At 30.3% G+C, this 20,197-nt stretch overlaps 1 protein-coding gene across 1 annotated transcript in view; it reads right to left on the reverse strand.

The window, feature by feature from the left end:
* LOC100164751 (lachesin) overlaps positions 1–20,197 on the reverse strand; it is a 99,854-nt gene that overhangs the window by 40,823 nt on the left and 38,834 nt on the right. Inside the window, exon 2 of the mRNA XM_029489257.1 lies at positions 5,586–5,689. Within this exon, the coding sequence (XP_029345117.1) occupies positions 5,586–5,689 (104 nt within the window). The remainder of the gene's footprint in view (positions 1–5,585; positions 5,690–20,197) is intronic.

Here is a 20,197-nt window from a genome sequence, read left to right on the forward strand (position 1 = left end):
AATATTCTGCAAAAAATAGTTTGTATGCATTCGTGGTTCAAATTTCCTGGACTAAATCGACTGGGCATTGTGCACATTGCCCGTAACATATATATGATATAAGTACCCACACTGTTACCCACACTATTTAAGCGCCCTTAGGGATTTGCTAATTTAAAGTGGTCGCATGATGAAAACTCCATTACCGCACTATTTTTAAGTTAGTTTAAATCCACACAGAGCGTTCTGTATAAATTCAACTGTGCAAACACAAATCTAACATTTATGTCATGTTACACTACCATTTGGGACAACGTGAAACTTTGTTGACAGTTAATTTTCAACCTTCAGTTGCCCACAAGAATGTAAACACGTTTTCGTCCATGGTGTTTTCTTTAAAACGATACGTACGCATAATATTACGTGTACCTACAATAATAAACTGAATATATGGCTGAAATATCACGGATATTATTATGATATGTATGTGGTGCGAGATTTATGCACACATTTATGTGGTATAATATAATTTTAAATTTAAACGTTCTTTAAACGAGTAACGATAATAATATGCAGGTCAAGACTGAGGTCATCAATCCAATATTATGGTAACTATAATGACGTATTCAAATTGAACTACACAATTTATTTTAATGTAGGTCATTCCTAATGAATTATATTATTATACAATTCTAAATGATACCTAATTAAACTACAATAATAAAATATATAATATGAGGCAGTGAAAAATGTTCTGGTTCAAAGAAAGAGAACAAATCGAGAACAGAATCAGAAAGAGTGAAAATATTCTTTAAATTTGAGTAAAGTGAGATTATAATAATATCATATACAATCAATTATAATTGATCATAACATCATTGATTATAAATACTATTTTGTCCGGGCAGGGTTATACTTTGACCACTGACCAGTCCAAGCAAACTTTACCCGTAATAAATTGGGCATTGTGTCTTGAATTATAAACGAAAATTATTCTTTGATTAATTTTTAATTAGTCGTAGTACCTCCATCGGGAGGCCTCTACAGTCTGTCAAATCTGCCTTTTTTATTTTTATTTTTATTTATTTTAACATATAAACCATCAATTGTTCTTATTGTTCTTCTTTTTTTTGTAACAGATTCAAAATTGAATAAAAAACATATGAACCAAAAAAAAAAAATTTTAATTAAAAATTGAAGAAAGTTAGATTAGTAAAAATAAATACGAATTTTACAGTACATTTTGTATATTTTTTGGCGTAGTATTTTTTAAATATAAAGTAATAAATAATAATAGAACAATATTTGAAACCATTGTACACTTTTTCCGATGGAATTTCAACTAGTACCTACGATCTACCCTAATGAAACTCTGAACTCTCGATATTGTATAGAAAATTATCATCGTTTCGAGACTATATTTTCAGCTACAAAATTATCGGCTTATCAGCTTGTCTGTAAATCGGTTTTACTTTTTAAAGTATTGTACAATTACATTATCACAATCATATACCTATAGTACGTAACAAGTGGGTTGTTATTACTATTTGTTAACAACTCACAATATTGTAATCAAGAGGTCATACACTTAAAAAAATATATTACGTAATATTTGCAGTATCTGATGTGGAAAAATTAATTGTTCCTGTATGAGAAGGTAATGGTTTTCAGTAGGTACTATCATGCTTACAACGAAGAATAAATTATTTAATATTATTAATGATACTAATTTTTCAATCGGACATAGTGAATAAAATGGGCACAACCAGAAGTTGTGCTTAGAACAAAATTTGTATTTTAGGATCAGTATACCAATTATAATATGGAATGTATGGGATTAATAACAAATTTAAAAATGTTAAAGGATGATGAATTCTTTAGATTATTAGCCCGAGGAAAGTATAATTTTGATCATCAAAATCTGACAGTACTATAAAGTATGTAATATTATAATGACTGGGCATTTCTGGATAGACTACTTGACTGTTTCGCCTGTAAAATATTATACACAGATAAATATGGCGTTGGTCTACAGACTGGTTTGGCTTACCTATTGGAAATCTTTGCGAGTAGTCCTTTCAGACCAAGGAGCGTGAAGAGATGCTATTACAGAAAATGTAAGGGATCATGTATGTCCAAATTTCTCGATGAATTTTAAGCTAACGCTGTTATTGATTTTCCAACGTCTAGATACTTTTGACGCCGTAAAATTCTTTATTCCTTCGCTATTTACAAATTAGTTTTCATTAGTTTTATTCCTTTTTTTTTTTGAAAACTATATTTTATTCTAACTGACTCCTACCCGCTGGTCACTATGATGGAACATACTTACTAACATTTACATTATATGTTAAGTATTTGATTCATTTAGTTTTAATGTATTGTAATATAATATATTCTATGTTATTAATTTAATTGGCAAGATTTAATGGAAAATATGTGCGTTTAAACATCACAATAAAAAAAAAAAATGAAATAAATGTTTATTATGCAAGTATATTATAACGTGTTAAACAATGAATTAAATAATGTATAGTTGGGATTTTTGTAATATTGTGTTATACAATGAATTTGTACAAAATTAAATGCATTAAAAATACGAGAGGAATTAACATTACTACTTAACATTAAATGTTTCAAAATCATAATGGTTTTTAACGCAAGTTTACGAGGAAAAAACTTAACCTAATATTAAAATGACTGCGTTTTGTACTAAAAACCCTTTGAAATTTAATTTTCATTCGTAGGGAAAAAAGTTTCTTTGAGTTTCCACTCGTTTATTACAAGACTGGTCTTGTCATTAAATATACTTAAACGTGTGTTCTTAAATCGCCCACCAAAAATATAAAGCATCATCGTCTTCGAATTACATAATATTCAAAATAAATAAATTCCAACAATTGGTGGAAATAAAGCTAAAAATGAGCTGGTATTTACAAAAAAATATTATTTAACGAAAACATTCATATTAAAAAAAAATATTAGTTACATGGAATGTAAATATATAATATATATGTATTGAATATAACAATTATATAATAACCGTAACTATATAGCCACACATATGTCTTATGTTTGCTGATTATCCGTTTGATTTGAACATATAAATCGAAACTCAAAATGTATTGTGTATTATCATTTTCTGTTTTAACTATTAGTAAATGCTAAATTGTGCTACAATCACAGTCATGATACTATATGATATGGCTATTTTATATTCACACATTCGAAATGTATTCATCGAAATGTCTCGAAAACAAGCTTAACTAAGTTTATATAATATCTACTTTCTTTAAAAATCTATACCTACAACTATAAAAACTTTTACATAAAAAGTATTATAAACACTAATAAAAAATAGGGTTGTTGTTATAATAAGACATTTTTATTTATTAAAATATAACTTCGAGATTATGTCGAATTATCGCACATAAATAATACAATAATAATATTCTTTCGTGTAAATGTACGATTAATTTCAATAAATGAAATTGAAGTACTTGTAAGTCATAAAAATCGTGATAAAATAGGTTATAAGAAAACCACAAAACATTTTATAAAGCGTGAAATTAAACGATTATCGTAATACAACTGTGTATATTATTATCGAATGAAACCATTTTAATACTTAAACTACTTATGTTAAACCGTAAGATAAACAATGTAACGTACAATTACTATCGAATAATATTATAACATATTTTGTTTAATGTCAGAACCACAATTTTTTTATAAAATTATTTTACATACCATGATTGTTATGTGCAAAAAAAATAATTAATTTCTCGATAAATACGTATTTGTACAGGCTACAGTTACTTATTACATTAACGTTAATTATGCATGAAAGTATTATTTTATTTATTTATAGTCTAGTAATTTATATAGAATTAAAACTCAAGTAACGGCGCAACAAAACCTAGATTGTATAAAGAATAATCAATAAAATAGACATGTGATAAATTATAATTATTCTTGAAATATTTGTAATATGTAAAATATTGAAAATGGTTTTTATTTTACAAGAGACGTACCTAATTAAATACTTTAAGTCTGGAAATAAAGGCTTATATCCCGCACCGAGCACAATTTATTTAAGTATTTAATTGTTTCTGAGTTGTTTGTCGAACGTTCTAAACCAATAGAAAAAATAAACAGAGAGAAAAAATGAATAACAAGGGGAAAAAATCCATGAATTTTGAACGAATTGCATTGAAAAAAAAGAATATTTATGAGACCGGATACGATTGTTAATTCAATCAAATATTAAAATAAAGTAATACCTCGTTAGTGATGTTTTAGCTGTAGGCTTGTTTTGTGGGGATATCGTTTTAAATGAAAATTGCATTTGCAATTATTACTCTGCAACTAAAATCGATTTGAGTAAAAAAAAACAACAGGAATGAAATGCTGAAATCCTTGGTTACTGTTCATTATATATTTCAAATGAGTAAACTCAATCGTTCAAAGTGCATTCTAAATCATATTACTATATTAGTTGATCCAATTATCAATTATTCAATTAAAAAATATATCTCTGCGCGTAACAACTAATATTATTGTGTCTGATGAAGAACAATATCTCGACACGACGAACTATTATATATATATTGCAAGGCAAGCTGTTATTATAACCTAGTGCCTACACGTATTTAAATTGTTGATTAAAATAAAAATTATTGACTTACAACTGACAAGTGACAACTGTAAAACAACCCTTGAACTGTGCAAATAAATTACGTTTATAAATTAATTGGTTTGATCTGCATTATTGTCATCTGTTTGATATACTAATATTATTTGAATAGGTAGGTATATCTAAATTAATTGTACACAGCCAACAACATCGTTTTTGAATACATTTTTGGGGGGAGGGGTGGGATTAAACCCACCCGTGAACGTGTATGAGTAAAATATAAACGAAACCAATTGATTTCCAAAAAGAAACTGATGTCTGAAATTCGCTAATTTCTAATGCGTATTAAGTGTTTCATTTTATGTTTTTATTATATTTTATAATAATAAAGTCGAAAGATAATGTAAACCTTATAAGAGTACCCATGTTCTTCATTTTTATTATATTGTAAATTATTGTGCCAATATGTCGTTAATAGGTCCCATTAATAGGAAAGCAGTGTTCATTGTGCACATTAATTATATTATTATAAGGAATCCAAACAGAAATATGCGTGCATATCATTACAGGAAATTCGATAGTAACTATCAAATGGACTTTTGTTTTAAGCTGTCAGAATGTGCACGCTGAATTTATTCAGGGATTGTGAGACAATAAATTACGAGACACCTACGTTTCTTCCCGAAGGTTGTGAACGTATCTAAATATTATTATACAAAAAAAAATTATAACCGAAAAATGGTTAAGGAAAAAGGGAAACATAACCTGATTATGTGTAAAACAATAATTATTTTTACTGTCATAGAGGGGTGATTCGCCAAGCTTTGCATGAATTCATAATCAAATCAAACAATATGTGGTTGAACATATACTGGTGATTCACCTTGTATAGCGTTTGATTATTTAATGCAATAGTCGAATGTCGTAAGTATGTTATAATTTTATAATATCAATGGCCACCGCGATTTACCTTGAAATGGTGCAAGTCCTGAACCACGCAGGTGAGCAGGGCGTCTTTTCCCACGATAACGGTCACGTTTGGTACCGGTTCCGGGAACCACGGTCGTCTGGAGTCTGAAACGATAAAAATGTACATGATACGATTACCTATTATTATAGGAACCTATAACTGCAACTACTGCAGTTACGGAAAAATGCAATAAACAATATTGGGGAAATTCGAGATTTTGGACGGTATTTACGGGATTCGCCGAGAAGCGACTTTAATTAGCTAATAGGGCCGTGTTCGTATATTAGTGTACCTATATCGGTGTACATTACTATAAAATCACGATCGGAGATAATATGCGGATCACTCGTTTATTACCACGAACCGTATACCCATGCCGATAGTGAGTGTACCGTGGAGGTTTTGTAATGGGTAACGGGTATTGATAGTGGGTGGAACTGTATACGTAGTATATACGTGTGGCAATACCACGTCCTAGGACTCTATAGGTATGTGTGTTGTTACCCAGGGATGGGTTAACGCAGGCGTGAACGATCCTTGAGGGGAGGGGGTGGGGGGGTCGTTATTTTATTTCCTAGACGCCGAGCTATATAGTGTCCGAAACGAAAACACGTGTTCTAACGATCATTACATTCAGTATTGTTATAGTTATTACTTATTATTTTTATCGCTATACCGTGGTATCGAATAATGCCTCCCTCCTACAAGGGCAATTTTAAATCCTTGTGACGAGTTTGCGACGCTGCGCTTGAGCCACTGCCGCAGGTAACTATACAGTTTCGGGATTCTGTGCATAACGAGTGTTTCGCTCTCCATGCTGTAGTCCATAGACTAAGTAATAATATAATGCACCTAATTGATACGTAGGACAAACGTAAATTGTACCCGCAACGAAGGGAAAAAAGTGTGTGTGTGTTACTAGTACGCGCGCGGGAAGTGAAACTTCTTTTGAACGGCACACCTATACTATACTTTAATCATTAGGTAAAATAAAAATACCTACTATTTTTACTACTTTAAGTCGCAACTGCGCGTGTATGATATTATTTTATTCCCGGTGACGTGTTATTATTATTATCGTCGCCGAAACCGCATCGGCTGGCACCGACCAACATTAAAATTTATAATACGTAATATTATTATTATATATGTACAACATGACTAAGTACGCGCGACTAAAAAGCTCGCTCAAGACAATATACTGCAGAAAACACCCGCTATATGTATATAATATAACAATATTATGTAGGTAGTAGGTATGTGGATATGTCATATTATGTACATGACGTACTGATACGCTTCGCACCGCCACCCCGCCGACCGTATGAAATCATCCCAGGCGATCATTCCGTTTTTATCTAATTATTTATCTCATTATGACGTATTTAATATTATTGTTAGCATTCAATATTAATTACGACTATTTATTTCTTGAGTTCTTCGTTTAATAACCCAACCAAAAAAACTGTCGCTTAATGTTATACTTACAAGCAATGTTGGTATTTTTTTCACCTTATCACATATTTTCACTTGTCACTAGATAATTTTTTTTCTCTACATTAAATTATTTCATTTAATATAGTTGTTTAAAAACAAAAAACACTATATAAATCATAACTCCCTAACCAAAAGTCGGATAACGTTGATATCGGTACCAATCGATATAGCGCAAAGTTCTCTATAAGGCCCGACTACAAAAACGGCTCGACGTGCCTAAAAAAAGTGTCCTTGCAGAAACACCCCGAAAAACACAAGTTATGAACTTTCGGGGCCTCGGAAGACGGAGAAAAACGTCTCGTCCAATCTCGACACAAGACGCCGAATTTCATCACCGACCTTCATACTATAAGAAAACTCGAGATTCAGAAACGTAGGACAACACCTATAGTTTTTCTGAAATAATTTTGAGGGGAGAGGGGGGGTCAAAGGTACCCCGAATATGGGAGGAGGGGATATTTAGAGTGTCTAAAGACTAAATTATTGGTGGTAAAACGGGGTACCCAAGTTAAAACCGAACCGAGATATACTTAAATCAAAATATTAGCCGTTTACAAAATACAGCTACGACAATCTGCGGCTGCGCACATGGACGTGTACGCGTTTGCGTTCGTACGGCCGCCGTTCGCTTTTTTTTTCCTCACTACCCTGCGTAAAGAAGTTTAACTTCAAAATAAAATTGTAAATTGAACCCAATACATTTCAGATATACATTATATCCACATTAATGATATCATACGCGATTTGCGTGTCTTGAAGATGTGCAAAAGAAATTGTTTTAAAAGTCAATATCATTGCAGTATATGCGAATGATGTGTTTAAAATTACAACTTAATTACATACGAGTTTCAGTCGCTGATTTTCAGGAAAACATTATACCCTCACTGCCTAGCAAACTGATTTTACGAGTTATTTAACGAGTGTAAATACAAGTAAACCTATACCTTATAATGAGAGATGTAATAGAAATAATAATAATACTTAATTATAATTAATAATATATACCTACGTATTTACACGATACGTTTTATAATATATAGCTAGCCGAGGGCGTAGATAGAATTTTCATCAGTGGGGGGGAACTATGTGTATTTTTAAATTATGTTGTCAAACATTAATATATTATATTTTCTAGCGATGTCCGGAAGGGGGGAGGAATTGCCTTGAAGGAAGTGCAGAGGTTGTTAATATTTTATTTTATTTTATTTATTTGATATACCTAGATATCACGGGTGGAGGCTCAATTATACAATAATTCTCACACGATACTATAACAATTAACAATTCAGAATACCAAAATATGATAGTTATAACAGATATTACAATATAAACTAAGCTACATATAAAATACAAATTAACATAATGGTACAAAAACAAATTAATATACGATTTAATATCAAAATTCATTAAAATAAATAAAATAATAAAGTTGGTTCCTCGTTACCCAGACGCATCATGCGGTCAATCGGCTGGTTTCTATCAAAGTTGGTACACTGCCTAGGAACAACAAAGAGAACTTGAGATCATATTGTGGAATGAGGTGACATTTTAAAGTTAACGTGTGAGAGCAGAGCAGGAGTATGAATTGAACCACTAATACACTATTTAACCTTTGTAAAAATACTATATTAGCTCTAATTATATTTATTATTAAGTCATTTTTAATAGTTATTTAATATTTTAATTAAAAATATTATTTAGCTTATATTTTTAAAGCAAAATTCTTATTGCAAGTCCTAAAAATTATTCAAAGTTTAGTATTATTGAGTTATGATGAGATTGTATTATTAATGGATTTCAGATAGATATTTACAGCAGAATAAATAAATTAAAAATAGTATTATTAGATAATGTTTTTTTCTAATGCCCCTTCAAAAAATTGAAGTTAGCTTGGTGACTAAAGTTAAAATTGTAAAATACTATAGCATAATGACTAATGAGTACATAATAATAATATAGTATGGCTTGGTGCTGCGCATTGGCTGATACCAGTCGCGTAATATGACTGAGAGTAAGTAACGCCCGATGATATAAGTTCCCAGATGGGTGACCACCCGGGTTCGTAGTAGTAAAAATCTTGCTACACATACGCGTGTTTGCTTTCCTACTGTAACAACCGTAACAACACCTTACCGTACCAACTTTAACTACCACAGTTCACGACCTCTACAAAAGCTAATAGCATTATCGCCGGGCTTAAGATGATCGATGAAAAAAAAATAATAATAATATTATAGTCTACTATATCATTGAAATAGGTAGTGTAATCAAGTGTTTTAAATTCACCAAGCCAAGTTAATTTTTTTAGCAGATGATTTTAACACAAATGATATCTATAGTTGAAAGACTTTTAAAATGATATCACAAATTTTAGAGTCAGTTTTTTTTATTCCTACTTAGCGTTTTTTTTATACGAAGTATGGTGGAATGTTTTTGTTGTGATATTATTATACGGTTACAAACATGAAAAAAGAAATTCATCGAATGATGAACTGTCATATTGCTTTTACGGTCTGTCATAAAATATATTATAATATAATATACACACGTGAGAGAAGATAATAATATGTGCAAGGTAAACAAAACAATAATGTCGTCGCAAAAATAGTATACTTATACTCATGTTATGCCTTTTTATTATCATAATAATATAATGTGAGATGTACTATATAATAATATTATGTATACATTAGATACCTAACGACGAATAAATATTTATTATAACAAATCAAATATATTATGTATGTACTTGTATTTGATTACAATTATATTTTGTAGCGGAGGAGAAAACACCGCAGAAGAGTTTTCATGTCATCTTGTCGACATGAAGACATATAGTCACTATATATAATTTAAAGTCGTGCTCACGGATATAATATACCTACTGGATACGAGGGAATCGAGGGAAATACTAGGGAACGAGGCAGGTCATCATGTAAAAAAAAATAATTAAACTTGAAAAGTGCTAAGACGATCAGCTGCTGCGTGTCAAGAACACTAAGCGCTACTAACTAATTTATTTACTATACAAATTCAAAATTGTGATTAATTAATTAAATATAATTATTTAATATTACAACTACGGTTTTAAAACATTAACATTTTTAGGTACCTATATATTATATTATTCTGTTATTATTTTTTTGTGGCAGTACTGATACCTAGTACATAAATATAGGGCTAAAGCAGCGCCAGGTGGTGTGGCACATCTTATCAACTATAGTCTATTCAGTTTATTTCCTTCCATTCCGTATCCAGCAAGTATCTTAATTCGTGGTCGTGCCTAATCAACATACACAATCATATTATAATATTATTGATACAACACCATTGCGGTGGATGTTCAACAAATTGCCATCAGGAATTAACGCACAATAAATTGTCGAATAAAATATACTATTATGAAACGATGAAGCGTAATTCCACAAACTCTTGCCTGGGTGAAAACAAAATAACAATAATAAAAAAAAAGTGGAAAGGACAAAGTTTTGGCGTGCATTTTAACGTCTTAATTATAATATGGTCTCGGCCGTGTACGCGGCCGGCTTTAACGGTTTCTCGGGGGGTCCATTAGTTGCGTAACTTTTACTCGACTGTTTTGTACAAATAACGGACGTGGCGGTGGCGCGTGGTCAAAACCACTTTTCCAGATGACCTAATTTTCGCAGTTTTATTTTTTTCTTATTTTTTTTCTTGTACCCTTGTCTAAATAAAAACAAGTCTAACGTCTCTAACTTTTCTCACTTATTTTACTCGTATTACAGTAAAATGTCTTCCCCCCCCCCCCCCATATAATCGTCACTATATTATTCCCTCACTCACACATCTCAGTGCGAACGTTATCGATAAAAGTCTTCTTGCACATCTTTACACGCACGCACGATTATACAATTTCGACTTATGTATTTATCTAGCCTAAACAACAAAAATAATAAAGACGTGTAACAATTATTTAATCCCTCTCCCTCTTACCGACGTTACAGGTGATTCTTATGCGTACGACGCGAGTGTAATGTTATATACAATGGTACTATATGACGTAAGACATTTGTATTTATTCCATGATTTCGTATGGAAAATTCCGTAACTATTATTGTGCATTGGAAGCTATTGTACATAAATTATTATTTTTTGTACATATATTGACTATACCTACCTCAAGTACCAATTTCAGGAAGATATTTCTTACAACTATATTTTTCTAGAACGGTCCACGACATCAAATTTACTATAGTTGTACTGCAGTTGCTATAATATATATTATTGTAGTCAGTTTGGAATAGCAACTTTACCAGTATATCTACCGTATTGTGGTAATAGGTGAAGCATACTATTTATATAAAGTTGGTACTGTGAAAAGACAAAAGCGCGTGGATATTATACGTACAGTTTGTATATATACACATTAAAACCTCTAAATACCGGCCACTCTAGGTCGCTGCTATTTGTCCAATATTGAGAGATGTCTGATATTCAAAGGGTTCAGTATATAGAAAGTTTGTAGTTGGTTCCCAAGAAAATGTCCACTATTCGGTGGTACCTGCTATTTAGAGGTGTCGTTAATAGAGATTTCACTGCAATAGTAATTTTTTTTTTTTGGTTTATTCAAGTCTGTTTCGTCCTATAGCCGCCACAATCTTTCTCCACGTTTCTCTGTGCATCGCCATCTCTTCTCAATTCAGCACTCCCATTATCCTCAGGTCTTCCTTAATTCTATCTTCCAATCCCCTTGGTCGACTTTTATTAGATTTCCATTTCGTGACAGGCCGTATAAGTTGACCCTCCGCCCTCCATGTATGTCCGGCCCACTCAAATAGCTGGCTTTTGAGTGTGTGTGGCTATAATATTGACATCGCTGAACTGCGCAATATGTTCTTGGTTTGATATAATAATAATAATCTGTATTATTTATATATTTGAACATAATATTATATAAGAGTTTGAGTTTACAATATAATCGTGATTAATACGCGACAACAGAACGTATTTGAAGACCTGTGCGATTGCTCACGGAACGAATTCGGTACATGCAGAGCTCAAACGTCTCTCGATTATATTGCCATATTAATGGGTAGGGTAGGTGTGGTAAAAAACAAAAAGACTTACATGATTATTATACTATCAACGATTCGTCGCCAAAACGCGTGTACGTATGTGTGGATAGTGTGACCATGACGACTACAAAGGGAAACAGACAACAGTACCTATATAATATAATAATAACATATAATATACCTACGTGGTTTTAATACGGGGTGCAAGATAATTTTACGCCGCCGTTGTTGTGACGTGAAGAGGGTTAGGTATGTACTTTTTTCCACCGGCAGGCATACATTGTTTATTTTTCTACTATAGAATTGTTTGTTTTTCATTTAATATAAACTTATATAAACTTTTTACATGTATAGGTAAAAAAACAAAAACAATATCAATAATAATAACAGTATACCTATACAAAAGAAATGAAAAGTCGTACAGATATTCGTACCTACTTGATATCGGAAATATATTGAGAATTTTATTCGTTAAATTATGGCAATTCCTGAACACTTTAATATCGAAAGTTTAGAGGTAAAGAAATAGGAATTAATGGTTTTGTGAACGACTCAGTAGTATATAAGCCCATGTTATAGTGATAATATAGTTTTTATTGTTGTATATTTATTATGATTTATTATGAAAAATAATATTTTTCTGATGTTAGGATTTTATTTTTTAGTAACATACATTTTGTATTTCGTATTTCATGGCAACAGTGATAAATATTATTTTAAGGGTACGCGATATACCTAAAATTAAAATTTAAACATTATAAAAAGCCAACGTACAATACCAGATAATGTTCTTAATTTTGAGTTTTTGATAATAGGTCACCATAGTGCTAAAGCTGCCAACCACGCAAAGTCTGATCTGCTGAACACAAATTTGCTATGTCGCACGTGGGTCAGAAAAAAAACAAAGAGTGCGCTGACATTCTCTTAAACGTTTTTTTTTAATCATACCTAGCTAATGTAATAACCATTATATATCCATTAAAATATTATTAACTAAACGTATTTGAACATAAATGGAAAATTCTAATATATGTCTAATGTCTATAATAGTTATAACAATAATACCCATTATTAGAAAATTAACTAATTAGTTGATTTTAAAAGTTTTCGATGATATAATGTTGCGTGAGACAAAGAAACTATCGGAATGCAGATTACGCGATTTTCGTTTTGAACTGTGTGTAAAATGTGTGTTGACTTTTTACAGTGTCACAACAAAGACATAATATGAGTTTGGGTGCCATTTGCTGAGCAAAAAAAAAACATTTAAGGATACGTCTTATTCTTATCTGCAGCGTTCGTTTTTATTCGATTCATGGAATTTTAATATATTTTATATACATTTTAAAACGATTTGGATCGTTGATTCGTTTTCATTTATCAGCTTCTGAACGTCTGTCGACTGTTTGAGGAAAGTAATTGTGAATTTGAGTCGTTTATTGTTGAAAATGTTTTGCTCGTCTTACTGTCATAGTGCATATTATTTGTATATATATTTTTTCTTACATCGCGAGGCACTAAACGATAGTTTTTAACTTAACGTAGTATTGTGGTTGTAGTCACTATTCATTCAATTATACGCCCTTATTGTGCCCGTATAATAATATATAGGTTATAATAATATTAGGTTAGTATATAGGTGCGTGTCAAATTATTGACCATAAATTCGTCTCTGAATATCTCGACTCAAATGGTTTTCTGTTACGGCAATCGGTGTATTTTAATATTATATTTTGACTATATAATAATATGAATTTGCACGTATCAGTGAATTCCATTCTGTTATTATATATAATAGAGAGCTGCAATTAGAAATACGGTTAGAAGCGATGTTAAGATATTACGATTGAGATACCAATGGCTAAAACTTAAAAGTAATTAACGATATATTAAATTACAAATTACACGGTATGACGCTATTGTATGATCACCGAACGTAGTGAATCAATTCAGATGATTAACTTGGAAATACATAACAAAAAATAACAAACAATAAGGCTCGTGTGAAATTTGTAAAATATAATAACACGAAGAAAGCGTCCGATAAACCAGCATTGTGTGTGAAGTTTCCGTACTCGGAAAATTGATTCAGATCGACTCGTATTATACGTTCAAACACGACGAATCTCACGGGAGAAAATCCCGATATTTGTGTTGGGTTTACGTATGATAAATCATTTTTTCCACATGGAATCTTATACAGACTCGTAATTATAATTTATAAGAGTTTGCTTGTGTAAAAACTTAACTACGTGCTCGGCACAGTGAGAGTATAACAATCGCTATAAAATCGCCGATAAAAATATTGTTGTTAGGGCCGTTACCTTTATTCTCAATAAGATACAAAATATGATTGATTTAAATTAATAAAAAAAAAAAATCTGATTCACTTTTCATACAATATAAATATTGTTACAAAAATGAAGTACCTACTTACGGTGAAAACAACACCGACCTATCTGCATCTTTGAAGTCTGAACGATAATTAGTAGGTATATAAAATAAAATAATCCGAAAATCGAATAAAAATAATTTGTTTGTATGGTAGACCAGAATTTATGAATAGTCTTATTAAGCTTATTAGGTATGACAGGTTATTCTGAATTGTCAGTAACGACATTTTTATTTAAATTTAAAAATGCTTCTATAAATTCTTTAATAAAATGAGCTTTTCTCCAGTCATTATTGTAATCCGAATATGTGTAGTTATTCAATTTAACCGTGAAATAATTAGGAACAATAAGTGCAAAAGAATGTTGGCTGTATCATTTTTTTTTTTCATATAGTAAAATATACAAGACATTTTCATAAAATGTAATACGTAATTTTATATACAATTTATTGAAAATGTAACAAAGTTCTAAGTAAGAATGGAATATGTTTTTTAAATAAATAATATATAACATATATTATATTTTTACTTAACTTAAAGTCTTAAGTAATAACATATATAATATGACATTATGACAATTGATAACCCAACCGATATGATGATTAATGACAAATATGGTTACTGGTAAACTTAAGCATTATACATGAAGGTACCTATATACTTTAAGTAATGTATATATATATAAAAAGCATTCCTCAGACAAAAACAATCTTTTTTTTATCACTGCAAGTCGTAGTTTATTCTATACAATATTTTAGTATCTGCCTTTGATTTGATATGTATGTAAATTTAGGACAATTTTTTCAGTTCAATAGCATCTCAATCATCAATGCTAACGAAATTACACGTAATATTTTTTTCAAGCAGGAACGACACTATTATAAATTAAACAATATATAATAATTATTAATTAGTATACTCAATTGTGAAAGCCATAATATTATATTGTATGCATATATTATATTAATAGTTATGTTGTTATTATAGGTACTTCAAATCGAAGAAAAGGATATTTTTTCTTGGATGTTTTTTTCCATCACTTGTTATTTTTTCCAGGTAGTTTCCAGCTTGGTAATTTTTTCATTTGGTATTTTATTCAAAAGCCATCGAAAACAATAAATTCAGGCTAATTAAATGCTTCAGAAATTTTACATGAACAATTTATTTATTCCGTAACAATACTTATTGGTTATTAAATAAGATATTTGCAAATTTTTCCCACATGCACTATTATTTATTATAATTTATATTGTATCAATGTTATTGTTAAATTTAATTTTAGTTGCTTTAAATTAATATGAAACACGAAAACTGTGAATAAAGAAACAATATTATTTCGTTTAATCGTTAAAGTTAAGTAATTGTGTGGTAGGTTATAAGTACATACAATTTATTATTGTTAAATTAGTGAGCGGTACAATATTCCATTATTCTCTAAAATATATAAATAAAGTGGAGTCTGGTTTAGTTTTTCAACAGATTACACAGCCCTAGCTCATTGGTTATGGCGCAAAATGTTTTTAGTTATTTGCAGGTTAAAAATATTGGATTAATGATTTGCCAACGCTTAAGGAGAGTACGATTATAATTTTTCGGTATGGCGACTACAAGAAAGTGCTCAAAAAGGAGGTGACCACATACCTACTTTGTTTCGATCGGACAAACCGTTATGCCATTAATACTGTAAAATGTATCTCTACTTACGGTATAATATTATATCGTCAGATTCACTTACACGTCGGAGTTCATTTCGTTATAGGTAGTTAAAATTGTCGGTTTAGATTTAAGAGAAAACTATATAAGCTCCTAACATCACGTCTAAAACACCGCCTTGTGTTCACGCGTAAAATAACTTTAATTTCAAAAGTTTCAGACACGTTGCTTATTTTTTTGTCCAACAAAATATTATTGTAGTTAAATGTTTTCACGGAAAATGTTTCTTTTATTCAAAAAATGTCGTACTACTTGACGAACAAAACCGTTTCACGAATATTGCATAAAATATAATTGTAAAGCGAGAAAATGGGGAGTGGGATAGAGAGAGTGGTGCAGAAACGTAAGTATGGTACAACTCAAAAGAAACGTTACTTCAAAAATAACATTTCAAATCTGTGTAACGTAAAGCGGGGTCACATGGTCGAACGTCTTATTTTCACTGTTGCCAAGAGCAATTTTATTTTTATGTTTTCGGCCCGCAGTTTTTTTTTTATAATAATATATACATTATGTATCTATATTATAAGTGTATGGAATTTGTTGATATTATATTTTTAACAATTTGCTATTTATGCTTACTGCAGGCTGTGGGTTGCATATTTTGACAAAATCGAAATATTGGGTTTATATAATGTCATATTATATTATGTCACTCTTTGTTGAGCTGGCCATATTTTAATACGCATAAAGCGTTATATATATCATAATAATATGCATTATTTAGGTACCTATGTCACTGTAACACGAAAATATGAAACCAAGGACTTATTTTTCGCTCCGTTCTATATTTAGAACTTTTTTTTAAATAATCGAATAATTAATAACCCCCACATTAAATAATCATTATTAAGTGTTTCATGAGTCATATGAACACATACAATTCAATCAGTATTTGATTATACTTCAATGTTAGCTATTATAATAAAGCAGTCGTATGCCTACAATTTAAAAACATTTTATAGTTCTAATATAACTTTGTTTACTATTTAAAACGCCAATAACTACGTGGTTATGTATGTATGAATATTATATGCATGTATGCATATTGTATGTACGATCAACAATAAATGGATTATAAAATAATAATGATTTATAACTTTGAGAAAAATTTAAACTAAACATAATTTGTTCAATTAACGATGTTTTATTTCAAGTGTAATAATTATTACACCCCACTAAAAAAAACATCAGGGAAATGAATAGCTGTTGTATGCGTATACCGTGCATTATCACTTTTAATAAAAACAGCATGAAAAAAAACATTCTAGTTAGAAAATAATTACGTATACTACGATGACTGGGACAACTGAACGACGGGATGATGTTACATAATATATTTAAGATGAACACATATTATTTTAATTTTTTTCAATTAATATTATATTATTGTTTAAATATTATACACGCACACTTGGAGCTGTTCATGTAATGTGCACACGAGCACGACAATCGTCCAACTTTGACCTGCCATTGACGCGGACCGATGAGGACAAACGGCACTTGAAACGCAAAATATATCTTTAGATATTAAAATGATCAGCGTCACGCACACATTATATATATTTCATACTATTATTACGGATATGCATCAATCGAGCGTCTGGAAAGTTTATGTGCAGGTGGAAGATAAGTAGGTAAGTAGGATACATGCATATTATAATTATAATTTCTAGTACATCTCCGATTCGGACTAGCATCCTGCAAGTTTTAATTGGCTCGGCATAATTTTTACTTAAAGTGTCGTGTATATGCAAGTATGAGATTTTCAGCCACACACACGATCAAATCGTACAACGGCGATTGATGGATAACGTTGCATACAGGGTGGTAGATTATATCATATTATAATATGTAGGGTGAGCTTCATTAAGCATACTCATCCCCTATATTTTTATTCATTAATGAATTTATTCGAAATCTGATTTTTAGAACTTTTAAATATATACGACTATTAAAGACCATTTTATTTTAAAATTCTTGAGATTTTTTATATTTCATAAGGAATTTTCTGTGGAGAAACAAAATTCTGTTTTTTAAATGAGAATCCCCTGTAAATTATTTAGCGAATAATTTTTCTAAAAATATTGTTGGATTTAAATTAGTTTTTGAGTTATATATAACTTTGTGTTTTGAGGTCCATGATAATGGGTTTGGAAGATTTGGAGGCTTTGGTTATTTGAAAATTGTAGTAATTAATATTAGTCTATCAAAATTCAGTGGCGTATTTACGGGGGAGTCCAGGCTTACTGGACTCCCCCCCCCCCAAGAACCTCTCTCAAAAAAAAAAATAAAAACTAAAATCTCTTACATGTTTGCTAACCGCGATTTATGTAGGCTTTCGTGGACATGGTTTTTTTCCGTGAACAAAATATTTATATGAAATATAGTTTAAAATTAGCTAACAGACGCAGTCGAACGCTCAAAAACCCGCCGCCGATGTGTATCAAAACTTTTCCTTGTATTTTATGTACCAGGCATATATTACCAGGTATAATATTACCACTTTATAAAATACCCATATTAGATAAACATCAATAATTCTCGAAACAGTCGAAACATTGCAAGAAATTGACGACGCACATCATTATCCAATAAACTATTTCTATAGGTAGCCATTATTATTTATTAATCTATTTGAATTTTTGCTTTGTAAACAAGGCAATTGTCGTAAAATTATTTACTTCATGTTTGTATTTCGTTACTGAACGACGGCGATAGCTACAAGTACAGTTCATATTTTTTCAATAAAATAGATAATATCTATTACGCTGTAAGTACCAAAAAAGTTTATAATAAATTAGTAAATAATAATGATAGCTCTTTAATCTGATGCGAGCCGTAAGAAATATATTATTTTTAATAATAGCTAAAAACATTAATGCAATTTGCGCGGCGTTTATTGGCCGACAATTAGTGTTCATTATAAGGACCATGTTTACCTACGTCATATTTATTTTCTGTCCAGAGATTAGAAAGTGATATGGACGATTATTGTCATAATGTCTTATTTCTAAAATTTAAAAGATTCTCTTGTACCACAAGACATTTTGGATGAAATTTGTAAAAAAAAAAAACTATTTGATTTTGTACTTTAATATTATAAAATATACTTGTGTTAAAATTAGCCGATAAAATTTAAAATACCTATTAAAATATAATAAAAAACTATTTTCTATTCTTATAATCTATAAAATATTATTAAATTTCTTTATATCATTTCCTACCTATATTATGTCAGAATTATAGGACATTAAATTTTGAGTTCTGTAAGTAATTAAACATTTAAGAAAAAATTATCCACTAAATAATTTAGAGTAAAAAAGGGGATTTATTATTTAAAAAACAGAAGTTCGTATTGCAACAGGGTACTCCTTGAGTAATATCTATACAAATGTTCAATAATTTGAAAAAAATTGGTTTTGAATATATTTGAAAATTCCAAACATTAAAGTTTGAATTTATTAATTGTTATACGAAAAAATGCAAGTGATCAAGGGGGTGCTTGGTGAATCACCTTGTATTTTTTATTTTTATTGAATTTAATTTTCATATACATATGAAATACTGGGCCCCACTGAGAAAACTCGTACATTATAATAATATGGTAGACGGATGTTTCCCCTCATCAAAAAACCAGTATACAGACGCTTGTCTTCGTAAATTATTGAGGTAGGACTTATGGGTCCCAGGAATTACAAAAGTAACCAACTAGGTATATATAGAATCGAATACATTTATAATTGTAAAAAAAAAATTATTTCAGGAATAATAATTGGCAAACACAAAAACAATATACCGTCATATCATAACTATCATAAAATATAAATTTATATCTATTATTGAGCGGACAATTTTTGGAATTCCCACTTAACCACCCGCTGCAGGACGAAAAAGGTCGCTTTCCAACGCTTCGACCGTCATCAAAAAGTAAACTAACTTTCGGTGCAGGCGTG

The sequence above is a fragment of the Acyrthosiphon pisum genome, chromosome A2 (assembly GCF_005508785.2).
Source record: "Acyrthosiphon pisum isolate AL4f chromosome A2, pea_aphid_22Mar2018_4r6ur, whole genome shotgun sequence".
NCBI classification, from domain to species: domain Eukaryota; kingdom Metazoa; phylum Arthropoda; class Insecta; order Hemiptera; family Aphididae; genus Acyrthosiphon; species Acyrthosiphon pisum.